Source organism: Cavia porcellus, unplaced genomic scaffold (assembly GCF_034190915.1).
Source record: "Cavia porcellus strain 051 isolate PalLab524CR breed Dunkin Hartley unplaced genomic scaffold, mCavPor4.1 scaffold_25, whole genome shotgun sequence".
Lineage (NCBI taxonomy): Eukaryota > Metazoa > Chordata > Mammalia > Rodentia > Caviidae > Cavia > Cavia porcellus.
In genome coordinates, this window is record NW_026947508.1 from 12,887,970 (window position 1) to 12,903,890 (window position 15,921).

The window sequence follows — 15,921 nt, forward strand, 5'->3', positions numbered from 1 at the left end:
GCCAGCTTCTTCATGAGGGTGTGAAGTGTGTGAGCTCCTGTCGCCGTGTGCGTGAGTGCAGTAACGGGTGGGGTGTAAGGTGTGGCGTTCCACGCGTGTCCCAAGTGTGCATGCCTCTTAGGGTATGTGACAGTGGAGGACAGTCCTTCTACGTGCGCAGGAGGTGGGACTGTGACAGGCCACAGCTGTGCCCAGCTGGGATGTGTGGAGGTGCAAGGGTGCTGGGGTCTCCATGCGTGTTGGGCTGGGAGTGTGTGCTCTGTGTGAGCAGGGGAGGGTGGAAGGGAGAGTGGCTTCGGGGTGGGTGTGTCACACGTGGACCTGGTCAGCAGCTAAGCTGAGCCAGCTGGAAGCAGGCTGGGGCTCGGGGCTGCCCGCTGATCTGGAACTATTGGCGGCTCTGCAGCCCCAGGGTGCAGGGTCTGAGGCTGCCTGGGGCCTCCGGGCTAGCACTGCTGTCTGGTGTGTCTTCAGTGCTGGCACTGCCAAACCCGGGGACACGGGCACATTTAGAGCAAGGAACAGAACAGCAGTGAAACCTACAAGCCCTGATAGAGGAAGAGGACCAGAAGAGAGCCCTGGGCAAGGATTCCAAAAGCTCGGGCATCCTGGTCCCCATCTAAGCTGTGTGGCTACCCGGGATGCCCAGAGCCAGCTATGCTGGGATCAGAGCCCAACTTTGCAGAGGAGGTGGTGCCGGTGGTGGGGTGTGTGTTCCAAAGTGTCCACTGGACTCCTAGGGCCTCGGGCCCCTATCCCAGCAGGGTGGTGGAGGTGGGGGTTCAGCTCTGAGCTCTGCCACATCTCAGTTCCCTTTGGGAAGTGCCTAGCTAGCTGCGAGTGATTGCCGAGAGGGAAGAACCTCTGTACTGTAACCTCACCCCCTTTTACCCCGGAGGCTTTGGAGAGTGCTGGGTCTGTGGCTGCGAGCAGCTGCAGAATTTGAAACGGGAAGCTGGTCCTATTGGCGGAGAGGGGGAGGGGTTGGAGCCACCCCGGAATGCTAGCCCTGTACTTTGCACCCCCTCCCCACTTTTAAGTGGATCAAAATCTTTCTAAAAGTGGATAAAAACCTCCCCCAACTTTGGGGTGAGGGCTTCCTTTGCTGGATGCCTGTAGAGGGGACGATTATATGGGGGGGGGGAATCTCCGGTTCCGCCGCTATGGAAAGGGCGCTGGGCTTTGTTGAAACGCACTGGAGCCCTCACCTGGACATTGTAGGGAGCGGGGTTGGGGGTTGGGGATAGGAGGGAGCACCCCTTTACCCCCAAATGCGCAGGACCGAAAAACGCGGCAGGGCTGGGGGCGGGGACCAAGCAGAGCTGGGTAGGAACCCTTGACTGCTCTAGGACCCCACCCCGCGAGCTCTCCGGGGAATCCTAGAGCTGCCTTCGCCTGGCTGCTGGGCAGCGGAAAGCTGGCGACGTCCTGGCGCCACTGTCCCCTCTCCCGCCTCTGCAGGCTATGGGAGGGGGCTTCGGGCGCTGTTACGCGGGTCTGGGCTGGGGGAGCCCTGTAGCCTTGGAGGCGGGCAGCTGTGGGTCAAGGAGCGGCGCAGACCCTGATCGCGGACGGGAAACTTTCCTTGCCTGCGGCGCAGGGGGAGGTCTGGAGCCGCAGAGGAGTGGGGAGCGCAGGAGGGTGGGGTACCCTTCCTCCTCCAACCTCTGTTCACGTTGGGGTGGCGATAAGAGAAGAGTCCCTGCGAGACGCAAGAGGCGGGCTGTGCCGGAGGAGGGCGCCCTCCCGGGAAGTGGCCGCGAGCGGTGCACCTGGCCCGGGTTTGCAGGGCCACCTGCAGGGAGCTGCCTCCAAGCGATGGGAGGGGGTGCCCAGATTCGCCACCCAGAAACGTGCGGGCCCAATGGGGGTGATGGCGGGCACTGCTGCGGGAGGGTCTCGACGAGGCCCCCCCATACCTCCCCTCGCGCCTCTTTGGATCGCAGAGCCAGGGGGTCTGCGACTTTGGGGCGGGGAGGCCTTGCGAGCACCGGCGGGAGGAAGGAGCCGGCAGCGCACGGCAGTGGCTGGGCCGGAAGTTCCTGCTCGCGGCTCCGCTTTCGCCAGCGCCAGACTCTCCCGCGGAGAAACCCACAACCTCCGGTCTTCCAGCGCCCGGAGGAAAACCCCGGGGTGCTGTCCACTCCTCTGCTCCCAGCGAACCTGCCAGGCACTTCTGGAGGTCTTGAGCCCCGCTGGGTGTGGGACTTGCCAGGCTCGGCCCTGGGGGATTACCGGTCCAGAGCGGAGCGTGGGCAGGCCCAGTGGGGACCTGGCCTAGCCGCAGCTGGGGGTGGGGGTGCGGGTGGGGGGGGTGCAGGGGTTTGGGGGAGGGGCGCTGCCGGGGTTCGCCCAGCGGCCCCGAGTCAGCAGGTGGGTGGGAGGGAAGGGCTGGCTCTGAGCTGCTGAGGAGCTGCTGCGCGGAAACTGCGGGGGCTGCGCGCGGAGAGCAGGTGCGACGACTTGGCAATTTCATCCTCTCCGCGCGCCTCCTCCCCAGCGGGGACTCCGGCTCGTAGGGCTTCTCCAGCCGCAGGAGCCTGGAAGAGGGCTGCCCGGCCCCGCCCCTGAGGCCCCGCCCCCTGCCTAAACCCCGCCCCTCCCCGATCCAGACCTCCTCCAGGCAAGCAGTTTTGAAATGATTTTTTGTGTTTTAAGTGCGGAGAATGTTGTAGCTGGAGCTGTCTCTGAGATCACATGACCTGAAACTTTTTTTTTTAATCAAGAGAACTCTTTTAAAGGGAACCGATTTTCACCTCCACCCCTGACATCCCAATAATGCCTTTAGCTAGATGATGTCAAGATGATAGCCTCTTTGGCCCAGGAAGGTGCAGAGACCCGCAGGGGCGCTCCTTCCACACAAATTTTTTTTTTTTTTTTTTTTTTTTTTGTACAGAGAATTAAACTCAGGCCCTCACGCTCACCAGGCAGGCGCTACGCCAGTATGTTAGATCCCCAGGCCCGCACAAATCTTCTTTAACGACCTAAGATTGCTCCCTTCTTAATATCCTAGCTGGGTTTATTTATTTATTTTTCAGTAGCCACCGTTATGTGGCTCAGCGGCAATGCGTCGAGCCAGCGGCTAGATGCATTCATATCCTGCTGCAAGACGCATTCCTAGCCTCTCTTTACAGGTGAGGAAACCGAGCCTCAGTTTTGAGGTTTAATGACGGAGCACAGGCTCCTTCTGGCTTCTTTATGCTCCCTCTTTCGAGGGTCTCTTTTCTGGCTTCAGAGAAGTTTTGGACAAGCTGGGTGGGAGAGGTGAGGATGTGATGGCCAGATAGGGGTGGCAGCCCTGATTCTTAGAATGACTCTTCCTACAGAGAGAGGCTTTGGGGAGGGTGATGGAGGGCTTAAGGGACTTACTCATTCTGTGGCATACAGACCCATGACTTCAAAGACCAGCCAAGAGAAGGGTGCTAAGTGCTCATAACCAGGTTCCCTGGGGGCCACGTGGGTGTATGACTTGGGTGGCAGTAGCTTTGCGTAGCTCCTTGCACCCCTCTCCCACATCCCCAGTGCTACTTGAAATTAATTCACCAAGTGCTGATTGTGTATGACCTGCCAGGCACAGTAGTATGTGGGGAATGTGGTCCTGGCCATGGCTGGGGAATACCCGCTCCACCTCACAGTGTCTTTAGATTAGTGGGTAATTGGTTCTTCACCTAGAGTTTGGAAAGGACTCTGTCTCCACCCCTGATTGAGTTGAGCATTGTTATTTGCTTGTTCCATTTGACCCTCCTGAGCTCTGTTCGAGGTAATATGAGTCCTGTGTTGCAGGAAAGGAAACTGAGGCTCAGGAAGGCCAAGCACCTTGCCGGTAAGCTGTGAGCAAGGATCTGAACACAGGACAGTGCTCTCTCCTGGTGAGAACAGGCTGAGCTCATGGTGCGGGAAGTGCCCCCTAGACAGCTGCAGTGTCTTCAGTCCCCAGACTGGATATTTTTCTCTCAACCCAAGCCCAGGTGAGGCAGATTTGCTCAGTGTGCTCATTGGTACAGAGGGGAGAGGGAGCGTCCCTGAGAGAGACAGTGTCAGCATCAAGACCATGAGTGGATGTTTGATTCCCCCCTTCCTTGCCCCCACCCCTTCCCGCTGCTTTTTTTTTTTTGTAAGAAGCAATGCTCAGGATCTTTTCTAGGTGAAAGAGCTGGGTTTCAAACTCAGGTCTGAGATGGTTTGTCCACAGACAGCTGCCTTGTCCCCCAGGACGACAACACAGCAGCAGCAGCCCCCTCCCTGTCTCCATTTATAACCATAGATGTCAGCAATGGTGAAACACATGAGATCACCTCTGAGGAGGTGTCCATCTTCAGGATGGTGTTCTCAGGAAGGAGAAGGTGGTGAGATCCCACTTTGCACCCTCAGTAGATCTGGGAGCAGAAGAGGCCCACGTTCACCAAAACCAATCAGCCTTTCGGGATTCTACAGACAGATCAGTAAATGCACTGTGCTGGAGCTGGGGTGTAAAAGGTACAGGCCGCTGTCACCTCTGCAAGAGAGTCAGCCATGGAAGAGAGGGGTATCTTTCTGACTTGATGTGCCTAGAGGTGCCCCTCCCCAGACTGCACACCGCCTTGGAGGGTGGCACTAGCAGGTTAGGCACCCCAAGTCACATATTCTTTGAAATTTAAGTGCTGTAAGAGACCCAAAAAGATAAAGAACCAGGGGAAAGTGCCCCTGGCCGATGGAGCCCCAGGAAACTGACCTCTGCCCATTTCCCGAGGTGGGACCCACCTCCCGCCGTGCTAAGAGATGGAAGCAGTCATCACAGCAACAACTCTGGGCTGCATCTTATGGGTGCCCGTGATGGTACTGGCATTAACCATGGCCACTTCAGAGCGACCGTGACACCAGCAGTGCAGGTTTTTGGGTCCTTGCTAGGACTCTCCCCTCACCCCACCTTTGTGGTTAGAGTTTTCCAGCGATCATTTCGATTGCTTGGAAAGAAAGAGCTCACCGGGTTCCTTGGGTGTGCTGACTGCTGGTTACCTCTCTCTTGGTGACACACAGGTTGCCGGGCAGGGCATGCTGCCTGGTTAGAGGTGACTGTGCCCCGAGAGACTCCATCTCCCGGTGACTGCCTTTCCTGGAGGCTGGGGCTGTGGAGTGCACCCTGAGACCCAAGTCATTCCCTCTGTGATCTGTGGGGTGGGGCCTGCCACACTGTGATCTCAGGTTCCCTCCCTCCACCACCCCTGCTGCATGGAGGCAGAGACCCTGTTTTTGCACACCATTGACACTTCCTCCTGAAACACATAATGGCAGTGGCATACAGGCTGGCTTTTTGGGTGGCTGAGCCACCCATGGCCTTTGGATGTGTGCCTCCTGGTTTAGGAGAGGGCTGAGCTTGCGGAACTTAGGCTGGACTCACAGGTGGACTTCTGGCAGTGAAGACCCAGTCCTAGAACTACATTCTCTTTCTCTGAAGGGTCTTGGATGTCAGGCTGGTGGACACATCACCTCCAGACATCCTGACCCTCTGTCTACCAGTAGCACTTGAGAATGGACACCTGTCATCCCATACAGGCCTCATGGGAACAGGAAGGCAGCTAGCCTTGCACCCATTGGTTGGAGGAGGGAAACTGAGGCTGGGGAGATGGAAGGAGGGCCATAGGCATTGGCTGGGATGGGCCCTGGGCTTTGTGGCTGCAAGCTCACGGTCTTCCCTCCCCAGCCCATTAAATGCTGCAGGCAGCCCCAGGGGACTGAGGTGACATAGGCCAGCACCCATGAGCTCACTGCTCAGGGAACTTGGACTGGCAAAGGTGCAGTCTGAGCCCATCACTGTCTCCTTCCCTGTAGACCTCTGCCTGCCAAGGGGACTGTAGCCGCAGGTTGCAGGTAAGGACACTGGTGTGTCCGTGGCCACCCAGACAGGACAGCAGAGCCCAGCCTCTCCCGGCCCCACAGATCCGCCTGTGCAGAGGATCCTGGCCTTGCTCCCCTGTCCTATTCCTCCTCCCCCACTTCCGCCCTTCCTTGGCTCCAGAGCAGGCGTCTGCCCACAGCCAGCTCAGTCTCCGGCTCCCTGTGAGTCTCCCTGCCAGTCTCCCTCCTTCAGAGGGCAGGAGGTGTCCTGTGTCCGTCTCTGTCCTGAGCAGACCTCTTGAGGGTGGACATCCTTGCACCCCAGCTCTGCTGCCAGCTCTGGCTCTGAGCAGAGACCCTCAAAATGTGTTTGTTAAGTGAATGAAAGATGGAGCCGAGGTTCTGTGTTCCCTGGCCCTGCTCTGTCACCTCTGGAAGTGCTTCACGTGTGAGAACCTGTCCATCTATCTCCGTCCGTCAGTGTCGCTCACACTGGCACGCTAGCTGGCATCTGGGGACAAGCCAGCAGTGGAGGTGTTGGGAAGACCAAGGGGCTGCCTGTCCTCTCAGGACTCCCCTTGGAGGGGATTAGGGAGAGGAGGGACAGACATACATCCACGGGGTGGTCCCCACGTCCCCTCCCCTGTGCTAGTTATGTTCATGCTACATCATATTTGCTCCCCCCGGAGCCCGCCACTCAGAAGGCAGCACAGGCTACAGTTCATAGAGGAGGCTCTGGGGCTTACGGATGTCGTGTGACTTGCCTGAGGTCACCTGTCCCTCTGGAGCCATGCCACGCTTCGGTTTGCACATCTCTTCCCAACTCTGAGTTCACCCTGTTGCTAGCATGAAACTGACCCCGGGAATATGTATTACCCCACGGGTTGCCAGTGGCACTGCCAGTCGGGGCTCCCCGCAGAACGGCTGCTAGATGTTTGGCAGCGCGGCCCGGTATGCAGCCCTTCCTCTGCCCCAGCTCGGGCACACAGCCTGGGTTTCACCTGAACCGGATCCAAGGAGCTCACTGCTTCCTAGCTCAATATACTTGGGCAAGTCACTACCTCATCTTTTAGAAAGAGGTGGGGAGCCGGGTTCAGTGATGCCCAGCCGAAGGCCCAGCCTGTGAGAGGCCGAGGCAGGAGGACCAAAAGCTAGAATCCAGTGCGGGCTATTTAGTGACTTAGTGAGACCCAGGCCCTAAATAGAAAGGGGTAGGATGTGGCTCAGTGCGGAGGCCCTGAGTTCAATCCCAGGGCCACAAAAAAGGGGAGGGGCCATGTAGGCCCTGTCCCTTCCTGGGGCCAGCTGGCCTGGGGACCCTCACTCTTCCTGTCCTGTGTAGGCTGATGCTGATGTTGGAGCCAGGCCAGGGGATCTAGTCTCTTCCATTCATGGGGCAGCTGCTCCAACCTGAGTGTGGCTGGGTGGCGTCTCCGTCAAGGACTCCTGGTCATCTGCAGCCCCACAGGACAAAGCCACTCGAGAACCATAATGACTATGTGTGATTATTTGGCCAATGCAGGAATCTACAGGGAGCACAGGGCGTGGATGACCAAGGCTCCGAGGGGTCCCAGGCAGGGGACAGCATGTTCCAGGTCCTGGAAGGGTGAGAACATTCCATGAGCTTGCAGGGCTGACCCAGTGAGGCAGCGGCCCGGCCCGCTAGAAGCCTGGTTCTCACTGAGGTGTCGGGAAGCGGGGTGGAGCAGCTGGCGGAGGCCTGTGTGCCTGCCTGTTAGGGCCCTGGGCCTGGGGAGCCATTGAAGGGAGGAGAACAGTGATCCCGAAATATTTATTTGGCTTCTCTGGGCTGCCTGAGTCTGAAAACTTTGGAACCTCCATAGGGTGATATGTGGTTGCTCAGAGGAAGAAATATTTTGAAGATGTCTCCCAGCCACGGCCCAGAAAGAAAGCCAGGCCTCTGCCAGGCCCTGCCAAGACCGCCCAGTCAGGAATGCAGCTGCCCCAGCCAGAGCATGTGCCTTGGTTTGGGGCCAAGAGTGATGGCCAAGAGGATGCCCTTCCGGGAAGAAGTTCCAGATGCCCGGCAGGTGTAGGCTCTGGGGTTTGACCAGGGTCTGAATCCCGTCTCCACCGCTTGTTCCATGTGTGAACTCAAAACCTCTGTTCATTGCTTTCTGCCTCGGTTTCCCCAGCTGTGCATGCATCTTTTCATGTGGGAAGAGGCTGCTGGGAGGGGTGAATCAGCCAGCAAAGGGATCCTCAAGAACAGTGCCTGGCACATGGCAGTGGCTTGAAAAGTGGGGGCTGCTTTAGAATGTTGTGTGGTGTCCCTATTGTGGTGAATGCACCCCGTCCTGTTCCCCCAGTGCCTGGGGAACTTCAGAATCCTAAACCCAGGGAATTATAGAGCATCAGAGCCAGAAGGAGCAGACAGATTATCTGCACCGTCTTCCTCCCCATTTTAAAGGTAGAAAAACTGAGGCCAGAGAGGGAAGCAACTCACCTTTGTTGCACCCATCCAGCAGGATACAGGGGTGGGTGTTCTCCCTCAAAGTCCCCAGCCCCAGGCCAGGGCTCTGCTTGCTCGGGAGCACTGGGGTCTTTCAGAATGGGGTGGGGCCCTGGCGATGCTCCAGCAGGGAGCAGCCCAGAGTCACAGGGAGAGGCAGCTGAGCCATCCGGCTTCCGCCCCTCTGCCAAGCTCTTCCCTTTGCCCTTTCCTTTCTCTTTCTGCAGAGACACCCTGTGCCTTTGATGAGCTTAGTTGCCACCAACTGTGGGTGCTCCCACCATCTGCCTGGCACCCCCAAAGGAAATCATTCTGACATCAGCGCTGCCCTGGCATCTACTGGGGAGCTGTACTGGGCTGGCCTGGATGGGCAGTGCCAGGCCGAGGTAACCAGAGGGTGGGGAGCTGCAGCAGCCCTAGCCGGCGTTCAGATTTGTGTCCGGTGGGAATTCAGGCCCTGCAGTAGCACACGGCCAGGTGTCTGGCTCCACCGAGGCAGATCTGCTTTCCTAATTGTCACCCAGCACCTAATGTCCCAGACAGGGGCTGAAGAAGTGAGGTGGGGGCCGTGAAGGCCGCCACATCACAAAGGCTTCTTTGTTCCCTTCTGCGCAGGAAAGTGGGTCGCAGCTCGGCTTGGAGGGGAAGAGGCATTAGGAGGCAGATTCCAGGGCCGGGCGCCTGTGCCTTGGCTGGGGAGCTCGAGGTGGCTGGGGAAGAGAGCTCAGTGCCTTGCTGGGAGGTCAGGGTTACCTCATGGGGCAGAGCCATGGTGCCCAGCACAGTCTGGATGGCAGAGACCGACTTCTTACTTCAAAAGAGAGGACAATAACTCCCCCCTCTCTCTCTCACTCTCTCCTTCCCTTCTCTCTTCCTTCTTTCTTTCAGTCCTTCCTTTGTGGAGCAGATATTTATTGCCTACTTCCTGCAAGCCAGACACTGGGGAGGGTTTGGAGATGGGAGGAGGATGAACGGGCAAGGTCCGCCCTCGTGGGGCTTACAGCCTAGGGCTGCCCACCTGCTCAGTACCTGCCCCGTGTGACTATTGATATTTAAATTACAATGAAATAAAGTGCCTCGGTTTCAACAAAATCCAGTTTCTCAATCAAACTGGGCACAGTGCCAGTGTCTTCTGGCCACTCAAGGCCAGCGGCTGCTGCGTTGGGTGGTGTAGATGGCACTGCCACCTCTGCAGGAAGTTCAAGGATGACCCGGGTCTGGGGTCACCTTCCTCCCAGGCAGGATGTGAAGTAAACGGGGACTGCAGAGGGAGGGTCTTGTCCTTCTCAGGTTGTCTTTGCAAACCCAGAGAGAAAGCCTCAGGCTGATGCTATCAGGTCTGCATTATCTTTGCATTACTGCAATAAACACTTGACATTCACAGCGGAAAGGAGGAGAGGTTTATTACGGCTCCTGGTTGCGGAGGGTCCAGTCCATGGCCGCTAGCTCCGAAGCGCAGACATCATGGCAGCTGCTCACTTGATGGCAGCCAAGAAGCAGATAGAGAGGGAACCAAAGAGAGAGGAGGAGGAGGAGGAGGCTGGGGACCAGATGTAACCCCCAAAGCCACGCCCCCAGTGAACTATTTTTCCCTCGCCTGGGCCCATCCTCCTAACAGCACATTCAACATGAATTTGTCCATGGATCTGTCCAGTATGAGGCCAGCGCCCTGGTGCCTGTCACCTCATTGGTTGACACTCCTGAACAGTGCTGGATGGGGATCAGGCATCAGTGCATGAGTCTTTGGGGGGGACCCCTCATATTGAAATCCTAACAATGTCTTTGATGCCTTCTGTCACTTGTGGGTTTCTTCTTCCAAGCTTGAGCCACAGGCCTTCCACAGTGGCAGGGAGCAAGCTTACATGGTGTTTCTATTGCAATTATGTCTCAGTCACCCTCGGTTTGAGGCAGGTGACACTGGTTTGCCACTTGGGGAGGTGATTTACATTCTCTCTGTCCTTAAAAGTGCTTAATTTAAGTAAATAATGAGTCAAAGAAAAAAGTACAAGAGAATCAGGAGACGCATATAGATGGCTGCTCTGTGGAGTGGTGGCTGTGGGCGTCTGCAGTTAGTTACCCGATCTGGATGGAACAGTGGGATTCTGTGGGGTACAGAGCATGGCTTGAATTTCAGGGATGCCATGTGTAAGTTCTGTGATTTGGGGACCAGTCCATGTGCCCTCAGGATCAGGTTCCAGCAGGCAGTGGTGAGCACCCTGGAGAGTCTAGGGAAGGCCTTGGGTCCAGGGACCCAGCCCCTGGGAATGTGGGAGGGGACCCTGGTAGCTGGGACCAGAAGGCAGGCTGTGCTGCATGGCACCTCTGAGTGAGAGATGCAACCAATCCCTGGGGATCCAGCAGGGAGCTGGAGAGAGAATTACCCAGTGTCACCCTCTTCCTGCTGGTGAGGCACTTCTGGGCACCTCCTTGGGAAGTCCCTGCAGGTCACCTTTGAAGGCACACAGCAGGTGGCAAAGGGGGAGGGTGCACGTGGCAGAGATCTAGACCAGCTCGCCAAGCCTCAGTTTCCCCATTGATACGGGGAGGAGCCCGCTCTGTGCCTAGTGGACAATGCACGATGCTCAGGACTCCAGCTAACCCTAACCCCGGCTGCCCACTCCTGGGGCCGCTCCTGCATGCACTGCTGTGTTCTGTGAAGCCACGTTGGAGTCTGGGCTTTAGGAGAGGGTGGACCTGGCCTTTCACAGTCCACCCATCTCACTGGCCATGCGGGGGATCACTGTGTGTTTGCACCAGGGTTCCGCCCTGGGCAGTAGTGACCTCTGCATGTGTGGTTCCTTCTCCAGTGTCTTCAGTGACATGGTGCCTGCTCCTCCCTCGCTTCCTGGTCTGTCTCACTGATTGATCACTTCACCCCAGGGCACACCGATTCGTCATTCCCCAGTCTATTTTCTACCCTATTTCCCACAGAGATGTTCTTTCTCCTTGGGCCCATTTAGGCCATCTTTCCTCCCATCCTACCACCTCCTAGCGCATGCATCCCCGTCAGGAACGGGTGTCACCTGCTCCGCCCGTGTGGGAAGCAGCTACTCCCTAGACATCAGCTACTCTTCAGGAGGGGAGGGCTCCTCTGTGCCTGCTGGGGCTGGGGCAGGGAGGAGACCAGTGCTTTAGACTGCCGGCTTCTCATCCATCACAGTTAGAGGGATCTTCGCATTGAGGAGTAGCTGGAGTTCAGGGAGTAGCTGGCTTCTAAATGGAGATAAATTTTCCTTGGGAAAATGTGCACGAGGGTCCTCTCAGCTCCCAGCTTCCAAATCGGCAGAGCTGGCTTTCCTGTTGACCCTGTTTTTCTTTGTCTGGTGCTTTTTCCCATCTACCTGACAGTTCAAATTGACTTTGATGAGGACTAATTTTGCTAGTTGAAATTTATGAGGCGCCTACGTATTCAGCTTGGCTCAAATTGCCATGACAAATCCTAGTGGCAATTTCTTCCCTGGCTCATTCTCTGATGTGCCCTGGGCACGATGGAGTGCCCCTTCCCCTCCCCAGCATGCCATCTGTCCCCTCTGCCAGCCCTGCCGTGTGCCCTGCCTCCCGCAGCTTGATCACAGCCTTTCCTACAAGCGTGGTGGCCGTGGCCCTGTGGGAGGGACAGATGCCTACTGGGGATCAATATTCCTTGGGAAAATTGCCACCAACAGCTCGCCTGGCTCTCTGTGACCATGTTGGCCCCTTTTTGCTACCTTACTGTAGAAATTGACTCTGATGAGGATCTGCTTTCCGGCGTTCTGCAGGCTGGCCCTCCACTCGTCCTGGCTGCTGGTCCCTGTCGTAACACTGGTGCTGTGTCAGCCTCCTTGGGCGGGGCACTGTGTCTCCAGAACAGCCGTGATGGGGTGGGCGTGTCACACTCTGATCCCTCCTTCCGGCCTTTATTGTAACTATGTCCACCCTACTGTTATGCACATCATTTTCTGAACGTTGAGTTCAAATTGGTTCCTTCTTGTTTGAGTTTCCCTTGCACACAGGAATAACCTGTGGGGCTATTGTGCTGACTGTCTGTCCCTCTCAGGTCCCATTAAGAGGCCCCAGTGACTAAATTTGTAAGGAGCTTTCCCTAGTCCGCTGTGCATCACCCTGTCAGGACCTCGGACAGCACCACAGTGCCTACAAGGCTCCAGCCTCAGAGTCACTCAAAATCTGACTCCAATAACCCCGTTGATAATCGTTCATTCCCCAGATGTGGTCTTTTAATGCTACTCAGCAGCTGTTCACTGCTGGGGCTGGCCTGAGTACCAGGCTGGGCCTTCACCAATAAGCCAGTGAACTGAAAGGATGGCACGTGACTGGGCAGTAAAGGATGCATAGGAGTTTGCCAGAGGGATTCTGGGAGGAGGTAGCTGCAAGGACAAAGGTTCACAGGCTGGAAAAAGGCTGGGGCATCTGGAGGGCATAAAGGCAGAGGTGCAGGGTGTGTGCGCTGCAGGAAAGAAGGGGGGCAGGAGGTGACCTGGGAGACTGGTCAGGTGCATTTATTGGATGTAGGCTGGTGCTGCCTCTTGGCAGCCTGGCCCCACCCTGGGGAGATGGAGGCCCTTTTCCTGCTATAGAGGCTGCGGGTGCCCGTGTGCCACGCAGATGGGGGCCGAGGGGCAGGGCTTTGGGCAGGAGGCAGAGACACTGTGCATCTAGGTTGATCTTTGCAAGATGCCCTCCGAGCCCGAGCTCTGTGCCGCCCAGGACCGAGGAGGGGCGTGGCCGAGTCGGCCGTCCGGGTCTTCACCGAGCGAGCACCGCTGTGCGGTGTGCAGCAGGCGAGGCGACAGCTCCCGCCCACGTCCACGCTGACTTCCGCTCACATCTTCACGGACCCTGCAGGCAGGGGCATGCTGCCAGTTCTGTTTTGCAAAGAAGGCCACGCAGTCCAGAGAGGCCGAGGCTCCTGCTCAGGTGGCACAGCTTGGGGGTGACGTGCTGAGTTTTGAAGCCGTTTGACCTGTTTCTCGTGCTTTCTGTCCCTTCTAACGTGGCCTCTGTGCTCGCATCCTGTGTCTCCGTGGCTGGTGGGGACTCCCGGCTCTGGCCCCAGTGCCTCGGCAGCCGTGGAAGGCTCCAGGCCTGTCCCTTGCTGCCCTGCAGTTCTGGCGACAGCTCACTGTGTGCTGTTGTCTCTGGTCTCATTATTATTATTATTTCTTTCCACCGTGCTGCTAAAAGCTTCCTGCAGAGAGCATGCAACCCAGCTTTTTAAAATTTAAAGGGCTTTACTTAAACAGTGCTGTTTCCCTTGGAAAGGAGACAGAGAGGCAGATGCAGTGGTTATATTTAGTGCAGCATGGGGCTTGGTGGGTGTGCAGGTGGCCAGGGGATGTGGTTTATGGTGATGCTTCAAGGAAAAGGAACTCAAGGGGAGGGTCTGCAGCCAGCCTCCCTCCCTCTGGAACTCCAGTGTGGCCTCAGAAAAGCCATCATTCAGCATTCTAGGAAGAATGAGGATGGAGGCCTAGCGAGGGTGCCCACTGGGGACACAAACCTGGACAAAGAACACTGCCCACCCTTTGCTTTGTGCTGCCCCAGGACCTTTGCACATACTGTCCCCCTGCTAAAACTTACCTCCTCCCATGTCAGTCAGCTGTAGTAGTCAGCTTTTGTCACTGTGACAAAGTACCTGAGACAAATGACTTAAAGGAAGGAAGGTTTATTTTGGCTCGGGATTTCAGAGGTTTCAGTGCGTGGTCAGCTGGCTGCCTGATTTCTGAGCCTTGGGGAGGCAGAGCATCTTGGCAGAAGGAGAGGCAGAGTGAAGCTATTGCCGCATGGTGTCCAGAAGTAGAGAGCTGTGTGCAGAAGGGCCAGAGGGCAGGGAGCTGGGGACAGATAGAATCCCTGTCACCTTCTAGGTCTCCCTCCTGTGTCCATCACCTCCTGTGATGACCTTGCTCTTCCCTGGTCCATCCACCTTCCCAAAGCCTTCAGCATGTGAGCCTGGGGACTCGTGGTTCCGGGCAGAACAGTGGCACCTTCCTCATGGCTCTGGTCTCCTCCGATGGCGCCTGGCACAGATGTCTCCTGAGCTCCTGCCGTGTTCACAGCACCATGGGGCAGAGACGCATGCCCCGGGGCCGAGCAGGCACTGGTAGGATCTAACCTGGGTCTGCAGCAGGACCGTCGCTGCCATCCCAGAGCTGGGGGCCTGGAGGAGGTTCTCAAGAGCCAGCTTGAGTGCTGAATGGGCCAGTGGGTCTAGTGGAGCGACGCCCATCTGAGAGAGAATTCCTTCCTTCCTTCTTTGGTGTACCTGTTCATTCATTCATTCAACAAACACTGATCTGACACCTGTGCCGCAGATAGGCTGGAAGGAGCAATAGCAGAGTACTGTGTGCCAGCCGCAGGATGCAAACACACAACAGAATCACCCTAATCAATGTTGGGTGGTGAGAACCAGAAGACTGTTGGGTATCGACCATCGGGCCAGACTCAAATGAGGTTCTGGGAGGTGAACAGGACCTTGCACGATGGGAAGAGCTGGTCACCCCAGGGTTTTCAACTGTATTCCTTGGCACCCCAGTTTCCCTTTGGAGAACCCCCAGGTCACTTTGGGAGATAGGAATGTGGGTCAAGATGATAATCAAAGGGTCCCTTTTCCTCCAATCAAGCCAAGGTCCCTCCTTACCTGTTTTTACTGGCTGGGCTCCTTCGGGGGTGGGGGTGGGGGTGCAACAGCCAAGGACAGCATTTGGAAATGGACGGGGGCGCTGGAGAGGGATCCCAGGCTTTTCTGTTTAGGGTCCACCCTCCTTCGTCTACAGGCAGAGAAACTGAGGCCACCCACTGAGGGACCAGTGAATTATCCCAGGCCACCAGCAGGAGGGGACACATCGGGGACCAGAGCTGCTGATTCCTGCCACCTTCTGTCTGGAAGTCTCGGGGGGCCACACATCCCCGATCGGGGAGGACACGGACCTCCCTGGGCCCCGAGAGCCCTTCTCCACTTCCGGCTGAAGGCTGCCCCACCCCCCGGGGAGCCTGGAATTAAAGAAGATATTTTATGATCACACGCTTTGTTACATTTTATTAAAAGCACCTGTGCTGGCCCTGGCTCACACAGCTGCCGCTGTCCCCACCCTGCCCTCAGAGCAGTGGCTCAGCGGGGGAGCAGGCACCCAGGGGAAGAAGGGGACCCTGCGGGTGACCTCCATGTGCTCCCGCAGCTCCCTGGGGGGCTGCTCAGAGAGGTGGAGCTGGAGACCAGAGTTACCCAGCATGGCACTCGCCCTCATCCTGCGTGCGTGAGCTCCTCGTGTGCTCTGTGGGAAGCAGGACCAAGCTGAGGTCCCCTCGCGCTGCTCACATCCGATGCCCTGGTGACCACAGGCACGAGTAGCTTTGCTCTCCGCAGTGGTGTCTCAGTCTGGCAGCCGCCAGAAGCCCTGGAATCCAGATATTTCTACTGGAGAAGCAGCCCTCCCCTTCCTCTAGGTAGAAGAGGCCAGCCGGGAGGCCATGGCAGGCCCTGGGTCAATGCTAGATGTCTCATTTTGGGCAAGGCATGTAATGGCCCCGAGCCTCAGTTTCCTACCTGGGACATGAGGGTGACGCTCCCTGCCTTGTTGGTGGGATTGCTAAAGCTTCTGATATCTAGTAGTCACTCAACGCACAGTAGACTTTGC

The 15,921-nt window shown here is 57.2% G+C and overlaps 2 protein-coding genes across 5 annotated transcripts in view; both read left to right on the forward strand.

Annotated features, from left to right (window-relative positions):
* The window catches only part of Igsf21 (immunoglobin superfamily member 21), a 206,051-nt gene that overhangs the window by 1,374 nt on the left and 188,756 nt on the right, over positions 1-15,921 (forward strand). The gene's annotated exons all lie outside the window — the stretch shown is intronic.
* LOC111757203 (uncharacterized) lies at positions 1,291-15,306 on the forward strand. 2 transcript variants are annotated; one of them, XM_063235615.1, is made up of 3 exons: positions 1,291-2,182; positions 8,515-8,673; positions 15,061-15,306. In XM_063235615.1, exons 1-3 carry the CDS (start codon positions 1,865-1,867, stop codon positions 15,301-15,303), a joined length of 720 nt encoding a protein of 239 aa, XP_063091685.1. In that variant the 5' UTR covers positions 1,291-1,864; the 3' UTR covers positions 15,304-15,306. The 2 variants fall into 2 exon arrangements, with proteins under 2 accessions (XP_063091685.1, XP_063091686.1); XM_063235616.1 differs by lacking the exon at positions 15,061-15,306 and adding an exon at positions 9,176-9,379.